The sequence below is a fragment of the Salpingoeca rosetta genome (assembly GCF_000188695.1).
Source record: "Salpingoeca rosetta unplaced genomic scaffold supercont1.26, whole genome shotgun sequence".
Lineage (NCBI taxonomy): Eukaryota > Choanoflagellata > Craspedida > Salpingoecidae > Salpingoeca > Salpingoeca rosetta.
In genome coordinates this window covers 674,300-691,186 of record NW_004754908.1, presented here as the reverse complement: position 1 = coordinate 691,186, position 16,887 = coordinate 674,300, and the positions used below count along the sequence as shown (strand labels likewise).

General features: G+C 54.0%; 4 protein-coding genes across 4 annotated transcripts in view; 2 read left to right on the top strand and 2 right to left on the bottom strand.

The window, feature by feature from the left end:
• Positions 1-228: 228 nt before the first annotated feature.
• Positions 229-4,203, top strand: PTSG_09628 (uncharacterized protein). The gene is made up of 5 exons (XM_004989998.1): positions 229-554; positions 1,194-1,856; positions 2,095-2,411; positions 2,689-2,877; positions 3,097-4,203. The coding sequence occupies exons 2-5, from the start codon at positions 1,451-1,453 to the stop codon at positions 3,256-3,258; spliced, it is 1,074 nt and encodes a 357-aa protein (XP_004990055.1). The 5' UTR covers positions 229-554; positions 1,194-1,450; the 3' UTR covers positions 3,259-4,203.
• PTSG_09627 (homoacontiase) lies at positions 3,896-10,955 on the bottom strand. Its single transcript, XM_004989997.1, has 18 exons — positions 10,371-10,955; positions 9,838-9,920; positions 9,633-9,704; positions 9,371-9,458; positions 9,114-9,217; positions 8,730-8,812; positions 8,541-8,606; positions 7,981-8,129; positions 7,518-7,683; positions 7,164-7,247; positions 6,808-6,946; positions 6,497-6,576; positions 6,193-6,304; positions 5,737-5,924; positions 5,429-5,552; positions 5,089-5,198; positions 4,716-4,798; positions 3,896-4,518 (listed from the first exon to the last, which is right to left on the bottom strand). The coding sequence occupies exons 1-18, from the start codon at positions 10,709-10,711 to the stop codon at positions 4,419-4,421; spliced, it is 2,172 nt and encodes a 723-aa protein (XP_004990054.1). The 5' UTR covers positions 10,712-10,955; the 3' UTR covers positions 3,896-4,418.
• On the top strand, positions 10,941-16,120 carry PTSG_09626 (aldehyde dehydrogenase). The gene is made up of 13 exons (XM_004989996.1): positions 10,941-11,068; positions 11,348-11,422; positions 11,569-11,730; positions 11,965-12,045; positions 12,316-12,437; positions 12,724-12,818; positions 12,932-13,015; positions 13,205-13,298; positions 13,527-13,627; positions 13,843-13,959; positions 14,166-14,527; positions 15,119-15,209; positions 15,761-16,120. The coding sequence occupies exons 1-13, from the start codon at positions 10,991-10,993 to the stop codon at positions 15,868-15,870; spliced, it is 1,572 nt and encodes a 523-aa protein (XP_004990053.1). The 5' UTR covers positions 10,941-10,990; the 3' UTR covers positions 15,871-16,120.
• A 76-nt stretch (positions 16,121-16,196) lies between these two features.
• PTSG_09625 (thymidylate synthase) overlaps positions 16,197-16,887 on the bottom strand; it is a 2,399-nt gene continuing 1,708 nt past the window's right edge. The window contains exons 7-9 of the mRNA XM_004989995.1: positions 16,742-16,887; positions 16,481-16,536; positions 16,197-16,356 (exon numbers count right to left, since the gene is read on the bottom strand). The exon at positions 16,742-16,887 is cut by the window's right edge and continues 1 nt beyond it. Coding sequence (XP_004990052.1) covers positions 16,275-16,356; positions 16,481-16,536; positions 16,742-16,887 — 284 coding nt within the window. The 3' untranslated portion in view covers positions 16,197-16,274. The remainder of the gene's footprint in view (positions 16,357-16,480; positions 16,537-16,741) is intronic.

Here is a 16,887-nt window from a genome sequence, read left to right as displayed (position 1 = left end):
CACAGACACACACAGACACACACACACACAGACACACACAGACACACACACACACACACACACACACACACACACACACACACACACACACACACACACAAACATGCACACTTTTTTCCCGGACATGTTATTTTGTGCTGTCGGCATATTAAAATTTCGTGCCCTGTTGCGGATTCGATGCTGTTTTAACCAGTTCTTCGGTGTCGCGAACGTGATTTCCGTTGTTGACGAAAAGAGAGCAATCGCAGCAAGAACAACAACGCACACGAACAACGCGCACAAATCCAAACAACCGAACCGCGAACCGCATCAACAACAACAACACCCGCCGCCTGCTAGCCCTTCCGTTGTGAGCGCGCGCAAGCACCTGCCTTCCTGCTGCTGCTACGACGCCGCCTTCAAGCAAGCCCCTGCTTCTTTTGCTTTGCTGTGTGAGAATCCCGCTCGTTGCTCGCTGCGCACCAACCAACCAACCAACCAACACCCCGAAGAAGCAACCAAACGATCGACAGAGGAGAGAAGACTGCGCATTCTACACCCCACATCGTTTGCGTGTAAGCTGTTTGTCGTCGGTTCGGAATAGCTTGTGTGACACTCGCGCCTCGGTGTGCTCGGTGTCTCCTTCCCCTCTGCTGCCCCCTTCTTCTTCTTCCCCTCTGCTGCCCCCTTCTTCTTCTTCCCCCTTCTTCTTCTTCTTCTTCTTCTTTTTCATCACCGCCACCACCATCGTCTTTGTTTCCCCGCCCCCTTCTTCTTCTTCTTCTTCTTCTTCTTCGTCGTCCTCCTTATCCTCTTCCTTTTCTCCTCGTATCCCCAACCACCTGTTGTCCTCTTGACTTTCAGCTTTTCGCGTTGTTGCTTCGCGTTGTGGTGTTGTCTTCCTTCCTTCCCGCTTGTTTGACCAAAAGCCAACACACACACACGCACGCACACGCACGCACACACACACACACACACTCTCTCTCTCTCTCTCTTGGCTTTCGCACCTTGAATTGCAACTTGGTGGGTCCTTCGCATGTTCATCAACAAGCAACCATCTTTGTGACGCCGCCCTCTCCTTCCCCCTCGACCAATTGCCAACACACACACACACACACACACACACACACACATTCTTCTCTGGTTCATGCTCGACCTTCCTTCCCATCCTCCTCACATCCTCGTACTGTTCCTCTTTGCCTCGTACCTGCTAGGGAATCATCCTCGCCTTTCCGGCACTACGATCCATACACACACACACACACGCACACACGCACACACACGCACGCACACGCACACACACACTCTTCCGTCATCAACTTCGCCCATCCCGTGGCAGCTGCCTTCATACATCCATTGCAACCGCATCTTCCCATCTCCTTCACGTCTCCACATCACCGCGTCACCCCGTTAGCTCTTGTTGGCGATCGCCATCGTGTTTGCCGCTCCGCGCGCCCTGTCAGCAACCCAGATGCAGCCGCATGCCATGGGTGACACCGTGCAAGCAACCGGCATGACGCCCGAGGAGCTCCACGAGCTCATGTTTCACAACAAGGACGAGAAAACGCTCATCCTCATCGACACACGCCCGCTCTCCGATTACGTCGTGGGCCATCTTGTCAACGCACACACCGTCAAGCTCTCGAGCATGTTGCTGCGCCGTCTCGCACAGAACAAGATTGCTCTCAAGGACCTGATCAAGGAGGATGAACGCGAGGCGTTTGTCACCAACTGCAAAGCAGACAACAACCCGGTTGTCGTCGTGTATGATGCAGCCACCACCACCGCCGATGGCGCGCCCTACGACCAGAAGAACCCGCTTCACGTCATCCTCCGGTCGTTGCAACACGATGGCGTGCCTTGCTACTTCCTCAAAGGTGGGCATGGTGTCGTATGTATGTATGGATGTATGTATGTATGTATGTATGTGTGGTGTGTGTGTGTGTGCGTACATGGTGTGTGTGCACGCGTGTGCGTGTGTGTTCATTTTGAGATGCGAAAAAGCCCCTTGCTTGCTGCTCACCACGCCCTCCGTTGCCCCTTCGCACTCACACACACACACACTCTCTCTCACACACATACTCACACACATACTCACACTCACACGGATGGCAGGTGGGTTTGAAGCAATGAAGGCGAAATACGATGTGGTTGAGGCCAGCAAAGGCAACGTGCCTGCCGGCATTGGCTTCTCGCTCCCCGTGCAGCAGCTGCAGTCTGCAGACAAGCAAAAGACTCCGACAACTCCAATTGAACGGCACCACCGCGATGCAGAGCCGTGCGAGATTCTGCCCTACATGTATGTTGGTGCGGAGGCGCACGCGGAAAAGGAAGAAATTGTCAGGAAACACGGCATCACACACATCCTCAACCTCACGACCCGCTCGCCAACCCGCCACCCACACATTGAGTACTGCGTCATCGAGATCTTGGTGAGTTTGCCGACATCGCGCGCGCGCGTGTGCGTGTGTGTGTGTGTTTGCGTGCTTGTATGTTTGCTTGTGTGTGTGTGTCTGTGCGTGTGTCTGTGTGTGTGTGTGTGTGTCTGTGGCCTGTTTCCCCTTTTGTTCGACTCCGTGTCCGAGCACAACAACAACAACAACAACAACAACAACAACAACAACAACAACAACAACAACAACAACCAAGATATCTCACAACACCGCACACACGGTGACGTCATGCTACCCAACCACTTGCCCCATGCAGGATTCTTGGAACCAAAACCTGATTGCGCATTTTGGCGAAGCATTTGAGTTTATTGAACGCGCGCGAGAAGCGGGTGGCAAAGTGCTGGTGCACTGCGTCGCAGGCATCTCACGCTCGCCCTCGGTGGCCATTGCATATCTCATGTTCAAAAACAAAATGTCACTCTCGGACGCGTACGCGCTCGTCAAGGTGTGTGTGTGTGTGTGTGTGTGCGTGTGTGTGTGTGTGTCTGCGTCTCTGCGCCTCTGTGTGTCTACTTGTACATGTGCGCCCATGGTTGGATATTGCATCGCAACTGCCTCCGTGCTTCCTCCTTCACCCCTTCCTCCTCCTCCCACCTCTCACCTCCCCCACGTGTGTCTTGCCATTGCATATGTGCCCCCCCCCCTCTCACAAACAAACGAGCAGAAGAAGCGACCGTCCATTTCGCCAAACCTGGACTTTATGGCAGAGCTGCAGCAGTACGAGAAGCAGATTAAGGCTGCAGACCCCTCGTTTGAGGCATCTGGCTGGGGCGTTGGCCTGTTTGGCGAGGAGGACAGGACATCCCCTTCATCACTCTTGGCGTAGCACCATCGCAAGCACACGGCTGGTTGCATGACAGCCCATCACGAGGTCCTGTGATGTGACAATGTGACTCGTGTTGGTTTCGTTCTTCAATTGTTCACGGCGTGTGCTTGTCGCGTGCGTGGGTGGCTGGTGATTGACACGTGGTGCGCAAGGCATATTGCATGAGTGACAGTTTTGTCGCCACTATTCCTTGCTTCCTCCTCTCTCGCTCAATCAAACGGATGCAAAGGGGCACATCCCCTTTCCTTGCCCTTTGGAATATGTGCCACTTGTGCATGTGTTTGAATCGATTTCATAAGGCGACTGCCAATGTGTCCACGCGCACGTGCACGTGCATTACCTTTCTTGCGCGCGTGTACGCCTGCGTTGGGCTTGGTCGTTTCATGATGTCGTTGTGTGTGGTTATCTACGAAAGTGCATTATCTCAGGAGCACATGCTATTGCTGGTTGCGTTCATTCCTCCGTGGGCTCGTGTGTGGTTGCGTGTGTGCTGTTGTGCGGCGTGCGTTGTTCTTCACGGATTTCCTCGTTCACCATCATCTTCTGTATCATGATTCTCAATTGCTGCTTGGTGTCTTAGTCAGAGCCACTCACGTCCCTGCTCTTGGGATGCATGTGCTTGTTCGCGTGTGTGAGTGTGAGTTTTACGTTTTATCTTGAGCTGTGGTTGCTGACCTTTCTAATGTGCCTTTACATTAGTAACTGCGCCCGTTTGCGTGCGCATTTGCTTTTGTTTCGTTTCCGTATTCGGTGTCGCCCTCCACCCACCCGTCTTCCCACCTCATGCACGTGCAATGAACGCGTGCAGTGGGCACATCGCTTCGCTCCAGGGCACAGGCGTGCACGTGTGTTGCGAGGAGACGGGTGCGGTGCTTGTGCATGTGTGCGTGTGCGTGTACAGAAAGCCAAATTAGATCAACCTTCCCAATAAACGGCGTGACCACAGTTGAACAAGCAAGCAATTGACACGCTGACTCTGCGTGCGTGCGTGCGTGTGTGTGCGTGTGTGTTCTGCTGCACAACTCACAATCCTGGTCGAAGTCGATGTCATGTGGTGGTGCACAAGGTGATGCGCTAAGCAGAGTGTGATATGTAACCAGCACTGGCATATGATTGTTTGCGACTATTGCAACTGCTACGTCAAGACCTGCCACCTGACGCTACAACTGGCGCTGCGCAATCCAATTCTTGAGTCCGCCAGCCACAACCAGCTCTTGTGCAATGCGTCCAACTGGCGAGCACGCGTATGCGCGACCGTTCCTGTTGTACACCAAGAGCGTTGTGCGTGCGTGTGTGTGTGTGCGTGTGTGTGTGTGTGTGTGTGGTATGTATGTCGTGAGGATTCAGCCGCAGTAAACACACACTGTGACAAGACAGGCATGGTTGTGCTGACAAGAAAGCAGGAGGTTGCATTAGCGCTTGCTTGCAGGCGCACTTGCGCACAGTTGTGTTCGTACCACCGCACACAGCACTGTGCAAAGTCCACGTCAATCGTGTCGGCCATGAACACAGCGGTGTTGGGCTCCAGCCGCACATACGCCTGCATGAACACGAGCGCAAAGCAGACGAGTGATGGTGATGCGAGGCGTCACATGCCACAAGGAATGCGGCTGCGTGTCATGCGATGTGCAGTCAACACACACACACACACACACACACACACACACACACACACACACACACACGCACGCACGCACGCACGCACGCACGCACACACACACACACACACGCGCGCGCGCGCGCGCATACACCACACATGCATGAAATGGTCGCTGTCGCCATTCAAAGACAAGTGTCAAATGGACACCATGTTGTGCCATCTGCGCATACCTTCATGTCGGTGACAAGAGCAGGGACTTCAAGCACGAGCAGGCCGTTGTTGAGGGCGTTGCGTTTGTACGTTTCGCTCACGGATCCACTGAGCACAAGCGAAACACCGGCTGCGTGCGTGAATGCGAGAATGGGAGAGGGGAGAGAGCGCGTGAGTGAATATGTGTGTAAGTGTGAATGCGCGGGCGAGAGAGATTGTGTGCGTGGGTGTATGGGTGTGGTTGTGGAAGAAGACGCTCAACAATACGACGGCAATCAATTGCAGTCGCTACAACTCTCAACACGAACACTTCCTCAACCATCACCCGCTCTGCACCTTTGTTATCCCACAACAACATACCATGCTTGAGTGCAGTTGCGGCCTGCTCACGCGAACTGCCTGTGCCAAAGTTGAACCCTGTCACCAACACATCCCCGCGTCGGACGTTCGAGACAAACGATGTGTCATAGTTCTCCATCACCACCTGCATGTAACGGTGATGGCGTACGTGTGTGCGTGTGGTGTGTGCGTGTGTGTGTGCGTGTTTCAGTGTGTGTGTGTGCGCGTGTGTATGTGTGTGTATGTGTGTGTGTACGTCTGCGTGTACAACAGCAAGAGGAAACAGCCATCCAAAGAGAGCACGACCAAATGCAGTGGCTGTTGTGCACCTGCGCCTGTTGTTGCGGGTCAATGTCTTCCCTGTACGTGTATTTGCCAGCATAGATGCCATCTGTGTTGATGTTATCATCAGCACACAGGACAATTCGTCCAGAAATCCGGTCCGGAAATCCTTCAAGCAAAGGGCGCTGTTCGCCGGCCACATGCGCAGCTTCGGTGGGGGGCTGTTCGCATTCCTCTGGTGTCATATTGTGCGCGCATGAGGGAGTGTGCGCGCGTGTGAGAATGTGTGCAGGCACGAGAAAGTGTATGCGTGTATGCGTGTATGCGTGTATGCGTGTATGCGTGTATGCGTGTATGCGTGTATGTATGAGAATGAAGTGGATGTACTTGTGTGAGGCTGAATGTGTGCGGGTGAAGTGTGAAAGGCTTGGCTCACGATGCCATCGCCGCTGTTAGAAACCAGCCAACATCATGTGCACGACGCAAACCACGCCAGCACGCACCAATGTGTGCAGACAGCGGCTGGCCGCTGTTGGACATGATGAAAGCCTCCGGCCCTGTGATGAAACCAGCAATGGCAGATGCAGCCACAATCTCGGGCGACGCGAGATACGCCTGCAACATGCAGGAGACATGTGGTCGCAGGTGCACGTGTACATGAGCGTTGAGAGTTCGAAAAAGCCAGAATGGGTTGAAAGAGTAAGCGCGACTTTCATGACACACACGCGCGCGCATGTGCGCACTGCAGCTGCATCTTCACGCGACACACACACGCACACACACACACACACACACACACACGCACACCTCTGCGTTTGGCGATCCCATGCGTCCTTTGAAGTTTCGGTTCGTTGCGCTGATACCAACTTCTCCATCCTTCAGCAGACCTGTTGAGAACACGCACACATGTGGACATTCATACATGCGCGTGTGGTGCCGCCATGGAGGTCGTGTCGATGATTGGATGAATGCAGACCCTCGATACAACAACAGCAACAACTCACACAACAGCAACAACCACAACACATCTCCAACACTACAGACAGCAGCAACAACAACAAGCCAGAAGAACAGCCACAACCATCCCCACCATCAACAACCAAAATTATGAACACCACCTTGTCCGAGCCCAATGCACGGGCCGCACCCCGCTGGCAGCGGTACGGCACCAGCAGCAAGCAGTGCCTGCCAGTCGCCGCTGCGCTCGCTCTCTTCAAGCACCTCTGTTGAGGCAGGCGCAACGTACATCTCAACGCCCTGGTTGTGTTTGCAGGGTGGGTTTGGCGGCAAGGTGTGCGGTCGATGCGTAAAAACGGTGAGTGAACTAGGGCGGTATTCGATGAACGCAACACAAGCACACACACACACATGCACACACACACATGCACACACACACACACACACACACACACACACACACACACACGCACACGAGTACATACGACGACATACACACACACATGCACGCACGTACCTGGGCAATTTTCTTTCCGCGGACAACAGCGGCTGCGCGCGCAATATCCTCGGCACGGGAGTTGACACACGACACCAGATACGCCTGGGGATGAATAACAACAACAACAACAACAACAACAACAACAACAACAACAACAACAACAACAACAACAACAACAACAACAACAACAACAACAACAACAACAACAACAACAACAACAACAACAGAAATTATCACGGATGGGTGAGGAGAGGACATGGTGTAAGCGATGCTCCGACTGATGCAAGCGGTGCAATCGCCCCCGTCGCCTTGCAGGCGTTTCTTTGCAGGCGTGATGTTGTCATCATGGTTTCATCCAATTGTGGGCCACACCTTGTGTACGGGTTGCTTGCGGCGTGCCATGTCTGCAAGGCTGTGCATGACTTTGACGCTGTTTGGGCCGGAGACGTGCGGTTCGACGGTGGCGAGATCAAGGGTCAGCACCTTCGCGTAGTGTGCACCGCTATCAGCCGCCAAGCCCTCGTCATTGCCAATGCTCCTGAAATGTGACGATGAAGGTGTGGGTGAACAGGCACTCAAACAAGGGAGCAGTAGTGTCTCTGCTTCTGTCGGCACAACCACGGCGTGCTTTCGTGGCACAGCAACACATGCGTGCGCAAGTAAACAGTCGCATAAGCACACACACACACACACACAGACGACGCAAACAAACAAACCAACCAACCAACCAAACAAACAAACAAACACACGCACGCAGGAACAAACAAACCAACCAAACAAACCAACCAAACCAACCAACCAAACAACCCGAACCAAACACAAACATGTGACTCACTCCAGATTCTGGCGTGTGACGCGGGTGTGGAAGGCGGACTTGCGCCGAACCGATGCCTCGTACCGGCGCGTGTACCAGTCAGCAACAGCAGCATCAGCCGGGAACACGCCTGCAAGCGCACCCCACTCTGTTGTCATGTTCGCAATGGTCTGGAGACCGCGTGCATGTGGTTGATCGTGCGCGTGCGTGTGTTCGTGTGTGTGTGTGTGTGTGTGATTGATTGTATGAGCGTGTGTGCGTGCGTGTGTTTGATTGTATGGGCGTGTGTGTGCGTGTGTGTTTGATTTGAATGAGGGTGTGTACACGTGTGCACGCATGTAAAGGGTTGGCAGCGACATTCAAGTCAACTGTTGGATGTCAAGAAATGCGGGTCAATCGCGTACTACACACACACACACATACATACATACATACATACATACATACATACATACATACATACATACATACATACATACATACATACATACATCATCATCATCATCAACATCATCATCATCATCATCATCATCATCATCATCATCATCATCATCATCATCATCATCAACATCAACGCTTACGAGCCGCTCGTCGATGGAGAGCGACGCAATTCCGTCGCCAGAGAACTCAACGGCGTGGTTCAGCACCTGAGTGGTGATGGTGGTGCGTGATGGTAAGTGATGATTGCATAATGTGGTTTGACTCGTCCACACTTCAGATGCGATGGTGCGCAAGCGCACCATGCATCCTTCATATGCGAATGATCGCACCTCATCGTGGTTGAAGGCGCCACACAGCGTGACAATGACGTCCTTTCCTGTCACCCCTGGCCTGAGCTTGCCCGACAGCACAACTGCAGCAAGAGAAGCGTGTGGACATGAGCACGTGAGACCACCAATGGCAACGGGTGAGCGCGGTGAAGCGAACCAGTAAAGGAAGGACGCATCCATAATTAATTGCACTGGCGCAGGTTGGAGGCGAAGTTTGAGACGAACACGCGGTTCATTAACACACGCACACACACACACACACACACACGTATGCATGCACACGCACACACACACACACACACACACACACACACACACACACGTATGCATGCACACGCACACATGAGTGCACACACACACATGAATGCACACACACACACATACCCTTTGCAACTGGAGGGATCTGCCACCACGTTTGCCCAGTTGCCCAGATACCAGCTGCATCTGTTCGCACAATCGGTGTTCCAAGACAGCCGAGACCACCATACCTGCAGTCGCGGTCGTTTGTGGTGGCGGTATGAGAAAAGGAGAGTGATGCAAGAAAGAGGTGGATGGGCGATCAGGTCGCTGCCCCAAGAGGATGGCAAGTCGGGCTGTGATTGTGGACAAATGGCTCTTTGTACATTCGGATGATTACTCACATGTTTGAGTGGCTGTCACTTGCGACCACCATTCTGTTTGGAAACACAAATCCTTCCTCACACATGACCTGGTGTCCAATCCCACGCCCTGCATGATATATGTGTGCCATGCACATATATGTGTGTGTGTGTGCATGTGTGCGTGTGATTGAAGGTCCACTTCAACACAGGGCAATAAAAAAGAAGGAGAAGACACATCATTTGTGTGCGCGCGCATGTGCGTGTGTGTGTTCCACATCCCCTCTTAGCATGTGCAACCCACCTGCAGGGAAGAAGGTGACGCCGTGTTTCGCTGCAAATGCCTCAATGGCTCTGTACTTGGCCAAGTTCTTCTCTGTTGCAGGTAGCGGCAAGGGGAACAAAGGGAAAGGGACAAGGGGCGGGGGCGCTGAGTTCGCATCAGAGTAAGCACGCTTGCTTGCGGTCAACCTCAGTCCACAGTCCTGGCATCCGCCACGTGACAATACCTGACTTGTCTTGGACGTTGTGATCCAGGGTGAACACGGCTTGGTGTGGGTTGAAGAAATGGTCAGCACCCAGCTCATCGAACCTGGTTTCAGCCAAACGACATTTCGATGTGTGAGCAAGGGAAGATGCGTGTGTGCGTGTGTGCGTGTGTGCGTGCGTGCGTGCGTGCGTGCGTGTGTGTGTGTGTGTGTGTGTGTGTGTGTGTGTGTGTGTGTGTGTGTGTGTGTGTGTGTGTGTGTGTGTGTGTGTGTGTGAGCGTGCGAGTGCGTGAGATAGTGTGAGTGTGAGTGTGTGCGTGAGTGTGCATGCGAGTGCGTAGATGCGTACATGCGAGTGAGTCGGAGTGAGATCGTGTGTACGCGGTGCTGTTGTCTTGTGTATGGAACAGCCTCGAGCCCATGGTGACCACGTCAAAACATGGGCAGTGGCAGCAGCATGGACACATTGGCAGCAGCATGGACACATTGGCAGCAGCGTGAATACGCATTCATCCCCCCCTTCCACACTGTTTTGTGTGTCTGTTGCAACTCACTTTTGCATGACTGCAGCAGTGTTGTCGTGGGTCATGACGAACGCTGGTGCAACAGACACAAAGTCGCCACTGCGCACGGCGGTGGCAGATGCAGGCGTCACATGGCGCTGCACAATCTTCTCCACAAGATTCTGCTTGACAGAGCCGGTGCTGTTGCTCCTAATGGCACCACGCCCCATGCGATTGCGCCCAAAAGGCAGCCATGACCTTCTCCCTGCAGTGCCTGCAGTGCCCGCAGCAGTGCTGATTCTCTGGCTCGTCGCCGCCGCGGCCCTCCTCTGCCACATCCCTTTGTTGCTGTACCTGGTGGCGTGTTGGTGTATGTATGTGCGTGTGTGCATGTGTGTGTGTGTGTTGTGCTGTGCTGTGCACGAGAGACGAGAAGCAAATCGCACAACGCACGCCAGGAACACTACCAACACCACCAGCACTGGCGGTCGCACCACGTGTTGCACAGTTACAACAGCAGGTGACAGGCAGGAAGGACTCGACCCACGACCACATGCACGACAGCACAAAACGTAGCCACATGTGTTGCGTGGCGCTTGCTTGCTTGTGCTTTTTTCCTTCCTCTTTTGCCCACCATTTCCCCTCTCTTCACCACACACACACAGCTCACGATGTGGACGGCCACCACGACGACTGCCACGCGGGCGATGGCCCTGCCTCGCGCCTTGGCCACCCAGACCCGCCTTGCAGTGAGTATGCACATTCGTTTGAGAATGCGAGCCCTCCGCCCTCAGTTATTGATGTTCCCTACTTGTAGGTTTGTTGTTTTGTTGTTGTTGTGTGTTTCCCACTGTCTCTGCCTTGTGTTGCTGCTGCTGCTGCGGGTTGTCACAACAAACAGAGCCAGCAAGTGCCACTGCAACATGCACCCTTTGCTTCATTTTCTCAACGCGCACGTGCTCATTTTTCCCGTCCCCCTATTTCCGCCCGTCAACCTCCCTCGCACGCATTTCTTTCTCTCCTGCCAGTCGACTACAAAGCTGTTCATCAACGGCGAGTTCCGCGAGTCAACCACTGACAAGTGGCTTCCCGTCCGCAACCCGGTACGCTGCGCCGCCACAGCCTTGTGTGTTTATTGTGTACTGCCTGTGTGATCGCAACGTGTATGCCTATCTGATCTTGCTCCGCTCACATCCCCATCCTTCGTGTGCACCGTACGTTGTTGCGATCCCATCCGTTCTTCTGCAAGGCCACAAACGAGATTGTGAGTGAGGTGCCCTGTGCCACGCCCGAGGAGCTCAACGAGGCTGCCGAGTCTGCCGCCGCGACCTTCAAGACATGGCGCAACAGCTCCGTCATCACCCGCCAGAACGTCATGTTCAAGCTCCAGGGCCTTCTCCGCGACAACATGGTCAGTGTGTGTGTTGTGTGTGTGTGTGTTCATGTGGTGTGGTGTGTTGTGTTTATGTGGTGTGTTGTGTTGTGTTGTGTTGTGTGTGTGTGTGTGTGTGTGTGTGAGCTGTGCTTTTTCATTGCCCCGGGTTTTGTGCATCGTGAATTGCATACAGCCTTCACACGCACGGCTCTGCTTTTGCTTTTTCTCACCCCCCCCCCAATTCTCCCCCACCCTGTGTTTGTCCGACAGTCCGAGCTCGCCAAGCTGATCACGCTCGAGCAGGGCAAGACGCTTGCGGATGCAGAGGGCGATGTGCTGCGTGGCATCCAGGTAACAGCTTTGCCCGTGAAACACTTATAATGGGCAACGCCTCGCCATGTTTATCGTCTCTTGAGTCGTATTCCCATCTTTCGTGTCCCAGCCATATTTTTCCTCGCCCCTCGCACACACAATCACACACACACACACAATCACACACACTTACAAACACATACACTTACAAACACACGCACACACACTTACAATCACATACACACACACACACACTCACCCACTCGGCTCCCTTCCCTGACTTGCATCGACCCCATCGTGTGGCTGCAGGTTGTTGAGCACGCGTGCGGGATTCCATCGCTTCTCATGGGCGAGACGGTTGGAAACGTCGCCAAGGACATGGACACATACAGCTACCGCATGCCGCTTGGCGTCACCGCCGGCATCTGCCCGTATGTTGTTGGCTGCAAGCTACCATTGCTCTTGTTCCTGTGTAGGCGGGCGTGCCCTGGCGTACGGAGAGCTGGCTTGCGGGGTTGTTGGTTGGCTCGTTTGGTGTGTGTATTGTATTGTGTGTATTGTGTGCATTCTGTTTCCTGGTCGGTTTGCGTGCGTGTTGGGTTTGTGTGTTGGGTTTGCATGTTGGGCTTGGTGTGTTTTCGATTCAGCCCCTATCCAGCCCATTCTTCTTCAATATCGCCAATGACGCATGCCTGTGGCACGTTGGGTTTTGGTCAGGTTCAACTTCCCCGCCATGATTCCCCTGTGGATGTTCCCTGTCTCCCTCGCCTGCGGCAACACCATGCTCCTCAAGCCCTCCGAGCGCGACCCAGGTCTGCTACACACACACACACACACACACACACACACACACACACCATGTTTGTACATCGCTCATCTCCGCTCCTCTCATCAATTGCGTGCCGCGGTGTGTGTCCATGTGCAGGTGCTGCGATGCTGATTGCAAAGCTTGCCCAGGAGGCCGGCGTCCCCGATGGCGCCCTCAACATGGTCCACGGCAGCGTCGACAGTACGTTCACACATGCACGCACGAGCACATGCACACACACACACGCACGAGCACATGCACACACACATACACCAGCTCATCATGCATGTATGTGTGTTTGCCTGGTTTGTGTGCTGTGCTCATGTGTGCACATCATTTCTCACACACGCACGAAATCGAACACGCACACTTCTTTTGCTCCTCCATCAGCTGTGAACTTTCTCTGCGACAACGAGCACATCAAGGCCATCTCCTTTGTTGGCTCTGACAACGCCGGCATGCACATCTGGAACCGCGGCTCTGGGTGCGACACTAACACACACACACACACACGCACGCACGCACGCACACACACAAACGCGCGCGCGTTTTCTTGCTGTGACGTACAAGTTTGTGAATGTGCAAATCTGTGATGTACAATTGTGCACACATCTTTCTTCTAATCATGCTTCTATTTCCCTCCTTGTCACATGAACCTTTATCTCACAATCTCATCACACACATACACACACATGGGACTCGTTCTGAGCAGCAACGGCAAGCGCGTGCAGAGCAACATGGGGGCAAAGAACCACGGCGTGATTCTGCCCGACGCCAACAAGACGGCCACGCTCAACGCCCTCGTTGGCGCTGGTGAGCACCCTTGCTCACCACTTGTTATCACGTGTGATCGTGTACTTTTCTTCATCTGTTTGTCTCTCGTGTGTTTGTTTCATAAGTGCCCATCCCTCCTCCCGTTTCCTTTTCTGTGTCTCATCACACACCACATGCTGTCTGCTGGCTCACCTTTCCCCCTCCCAACACTCATCCTATCCCAAATGTGTCTGTGTTCTTGTCTTGTGCCGCAGCGTTTGGGGCCGCCGGGCAGCGGTGCATGGCGCTGTCGACGGTTGTGCTCGTTGGCGAGGCGGCGTCGTGGTCCGAGGACCTCATTGAGCTCGCGCGCGGCCTCAAGGTTTCCGCAGGTGCGCCCCCACTGCCACTGCTGTCGGTGTGGTTGCGCGTGTGGTTGCGTGCGCGGCTGTGTGTTTATGTACTTGTTCATGCTTGTCCACACGCATGTGCCCCATGTCACGTACTGACACACACACACACACACACACACACACATTCACACACACACACACACACACACACACATTCACACACACACATCCATCCACGGGGGCAGGGGACCAGCCCGGGACGGACGTTGGCCCGATGATCTCGCGAGAGGCGATGCAGCGCGCGTACGACCTGGTTGAGTCTGGTGTGCAGCAGGGCGCGAAGCTGCTGCTTGATGGCCGCAACATCAAGGTGGACGGCTACCCGGACGGCAACTGGATGGGGCCAACCATCCTGTCGCACGTGACAACGGACATGGACTGCTACAAGGAGGAGATCTTTGGGCCCGTGCTGGTGTGCCTTGAGGTTGACACGATTGACGAGGCCATTGAGCTCGTGAACAAGAACAGGTGGGGCAACGGGACGGCCGTGTTTACAAACTGCGGCGCCGCTGCCCGCAAGTTCACCTTTGAGATTGAGGCCGGACAGGTGCGTTTGCAGTTTTTGCGACATGTGTGATGTGTTCTTGTATTGATGAGGTGCGCAAGGTGAGGAGAGAAGAGTGTGTGGTTGTGCGTGTGGTTGTGTGAAGTTGTGGCGGCCTGTGGTGCAGAAACCGGGTTACTGTCTCCCCCCCCCCACCTTTATCTCTTCCTTCGTCTTGTTTCCTTTGCTTGTGCTGCTTCCTTCCCCTCCTTCCCCTCCCTTCTCTGCCTCTTGACCCCCATCACCCATTGTGGCGTGGCTGGGTCGCACCTCTTGTGTGCGCCCTGTGCCTTTTGCTTTCACAAGTACGGTGGGGAACACTATCCTCCACAGTGTGCATACGTGGCTCTTTGTGTTTGCTCGCATGTGGACACACGCGCCACGCACGAGCACAGTCACGGCACATACACACATTTTCCGTCGTCTTCACTCTTTTCTTTGTTTCCTCTCGTGGTTCTCTCTCTCTCTCTTTTCTTACGCGTTTCTTTTCAGTTCAAGTGACACAAATGCCACGTCGTACTTATTCTGTCTTGCTCACTCACACTTACGCACACACTCACACACTCACACACGTGTCTGTGTGTTTGCGATCAGGTTGGCGTGAACGTGCCCATCCCCGTGCCGCTGCCCATGTTCTCCTTCACGGGCAACAAGGCCTCCTTTGTCGGCGACCTCAACTTCTACGGTGCGTGCACGCAATGTAACATTGGCCCTGTGTTGATGTGTCTGGACACAGTTACACACACACACACACACACACAACACACTACACACACGACACAACACAACACGACACGACACAACACAACACAACACACAAACCCCACCAACCGTTGTGGCGTGGCTGGGCTGCATGTATTGGTTCATGCGTGCCCTGTGCCTCTCGTTTTCCACAAGTACGGTGGGGGAGATGAAGCATTGATGTTTCAGTGCTGGTGTTTGCGGCTCGATGCGTGGTTGATGCAATCGCAGTGACGATCTCAACCCAGTCGCAGTGCCAACATACATCCACAAATTACACACACACACACACACACACATACACACACACACACACACACACACACACTCTCTCTCTCTCTCTCTCTCTCTCTCTCCCTCTCTTTCTTCCCAACACACACTGCTGCACCATGCGTGACCAGCATTTCCAACCATCATCCATGCATCCATGCATCCACCCATGCATCCATTCACTCACCCTTGTCTGATGCCATACTGTGCTGTGCACGGCGACAGGCAAGGCCGGCGTGCAGTTTTACACGCAGCTGAAGACCATCACGAGCCTGTGGCGCAACAGCGATGCAGATGTGCTCAAGGCCGCCACCGTCATGCCAACCATGAAGTGAACACGCACACACGCCCCGGCCCTGCCGTGACGCAACACGTGCATTATTCGCACATGCGCAACCACCCCTTTACACATGCATTCTTACACAATTTCCCTTACTTCTCTTCTCTTCTTTGTCCATTCGTGCTTATCACCACCACTGCCCATCAGCTCGACCTGTTGGTCTTGTGTGGTTGTCAGTACACCGCCCCCCCCCCTCCCACACGTCAGTAAAGCGTTCAGCGTTTATTGTTTCGTTGTCAGCAAACAGACACAAGGGTTGACTAGGCGCATCGTTTCACATCGCAAACATCAAACAAAACAGGGACACAAACAAGCAAGGCAAGGTTGTCGTCATCACCACACACACACACACACACACACACACACACACACACACACACACACACGTCGTGTGTTCACTCACACGGCCATCTTCATTGCAATCTTGCCGTGGGGCTTGTATCCAACAAGCTCAAAGTCCTCCGCCTTGAAGTCATCGATGCTGTGGCGGCGTGGTGGTGCATGCGGGGGTGAGTGGTGGGGACGCAAACACAAAGGCATGGATAGTAATGGGGCGGTTGCTCGTGGTGATGGGGTGACTGCCTGTGCTTGTGATTGGTTGATACCTTGTGACGTCTCGCTTGATGTTGAGCGTGGGGAAGGGGCGTGGCTCGCGTGTCAGCTGCAGGAGCATGTGGTGGTGGGCAGGTGGCGGAGGTGGAACAGGATGGTGGTCGAAGGTGGAAATTGGTGAATCATATGCTCGCAGTGCAACCTCATGTGTCACACATCAACGCCGAATGCGACATTGCAATCGTTATGACCAATGCACTATCACCCCGCAACACGCGTGCATCTCGTTCTGGGTTTCGTCACAGCTTCGGTACCTGCTCCTTGAGCGCGTCGACGTGGTTCGAGTACACGTGTGCATCGCCGATGGTGTGAACAAAATCGCCGGGCCGAAGACCGCACACGTGCGCAATCATGACAGTCAGGAGCGAATAGCTGGCAATGTTGAAGGGCACGCCAAGGC

What these genes read in the sequence shown, in the direction of transcription:
- PTSG_09628 (XM_004989998.1), top strand. Translation starts at nt 1,451, where the DNA reads ATGCAGCCGCATGCCATGGGTGACACCGTGCAAGCAACCGGCATGACG. An exon ending in ACTGCGTCATCGAGATCTTG is followed by an intron (nt 2,412 to 2,688) that starts GTGAGTTTGCCG and finishes TGCCCCATGCAG; the next exon opens with GATTCTTGGAACCAAAACCT. An exon ending in ACGCGTACGCGCTCGTCAAG is followed by an intron (nt 2,878 to 3,096) that starts GTGTGTGTGTGT and finishes ACAAACGAGCAG; the next exon opens with AAGAAGCGACCGTCCATTTC.
- PTSG_09626 (XM_004989996.1), top strand. Translation starts at nt 10,991, where the DNA reads ATGTGGACGGCCACCACGACGACTGCCACGCGGGCGATGGCCCTGCCT. An exon ending in GGCTTCCCGTCCGCAACCCG is followed by an intron (nt 11,423 to 11,568) that starts GTACGCTGCGCC and finishes TTCTTCTGCAAG; the next exon opens with GCCACAAACGAGATTGTGAG. An exon ending in GCCTTCTCCGCGACAACATG is followed by an intron (nt 11,731 to 11,964) that starts GTCAGTGTGTGT and finishes TTTGTCCGACAG; the next exon opens with TCCGAGCTCGCCAAGCTGAT.
- PTSG_09627 (XM_004989997.1), bottom strand. Translation starts at nt 10,711, where the DNA reads ATGCACACACGCACATACATACACCAACACGCCACCAGGTACAGCAAC. An exon ending in CAACGTCCAAGACAAGTCAG is followed by an intron (nt 9,705 to 9,837) that starts GTATTGTCACGT and finishes TACCTGCAACAG; the next exon opens with AGAAGAACTTGGCCAAGTAC. An exon ending in GATCCCTCCAGTTGCAAAGG is followed by an intron (nt 8,813 to 9,113) that starts GTATGTGTGTGT and finishes CTCTTGCTGCAG; the next exon opens with TTGTGCTGTCGGGCAAGCTC.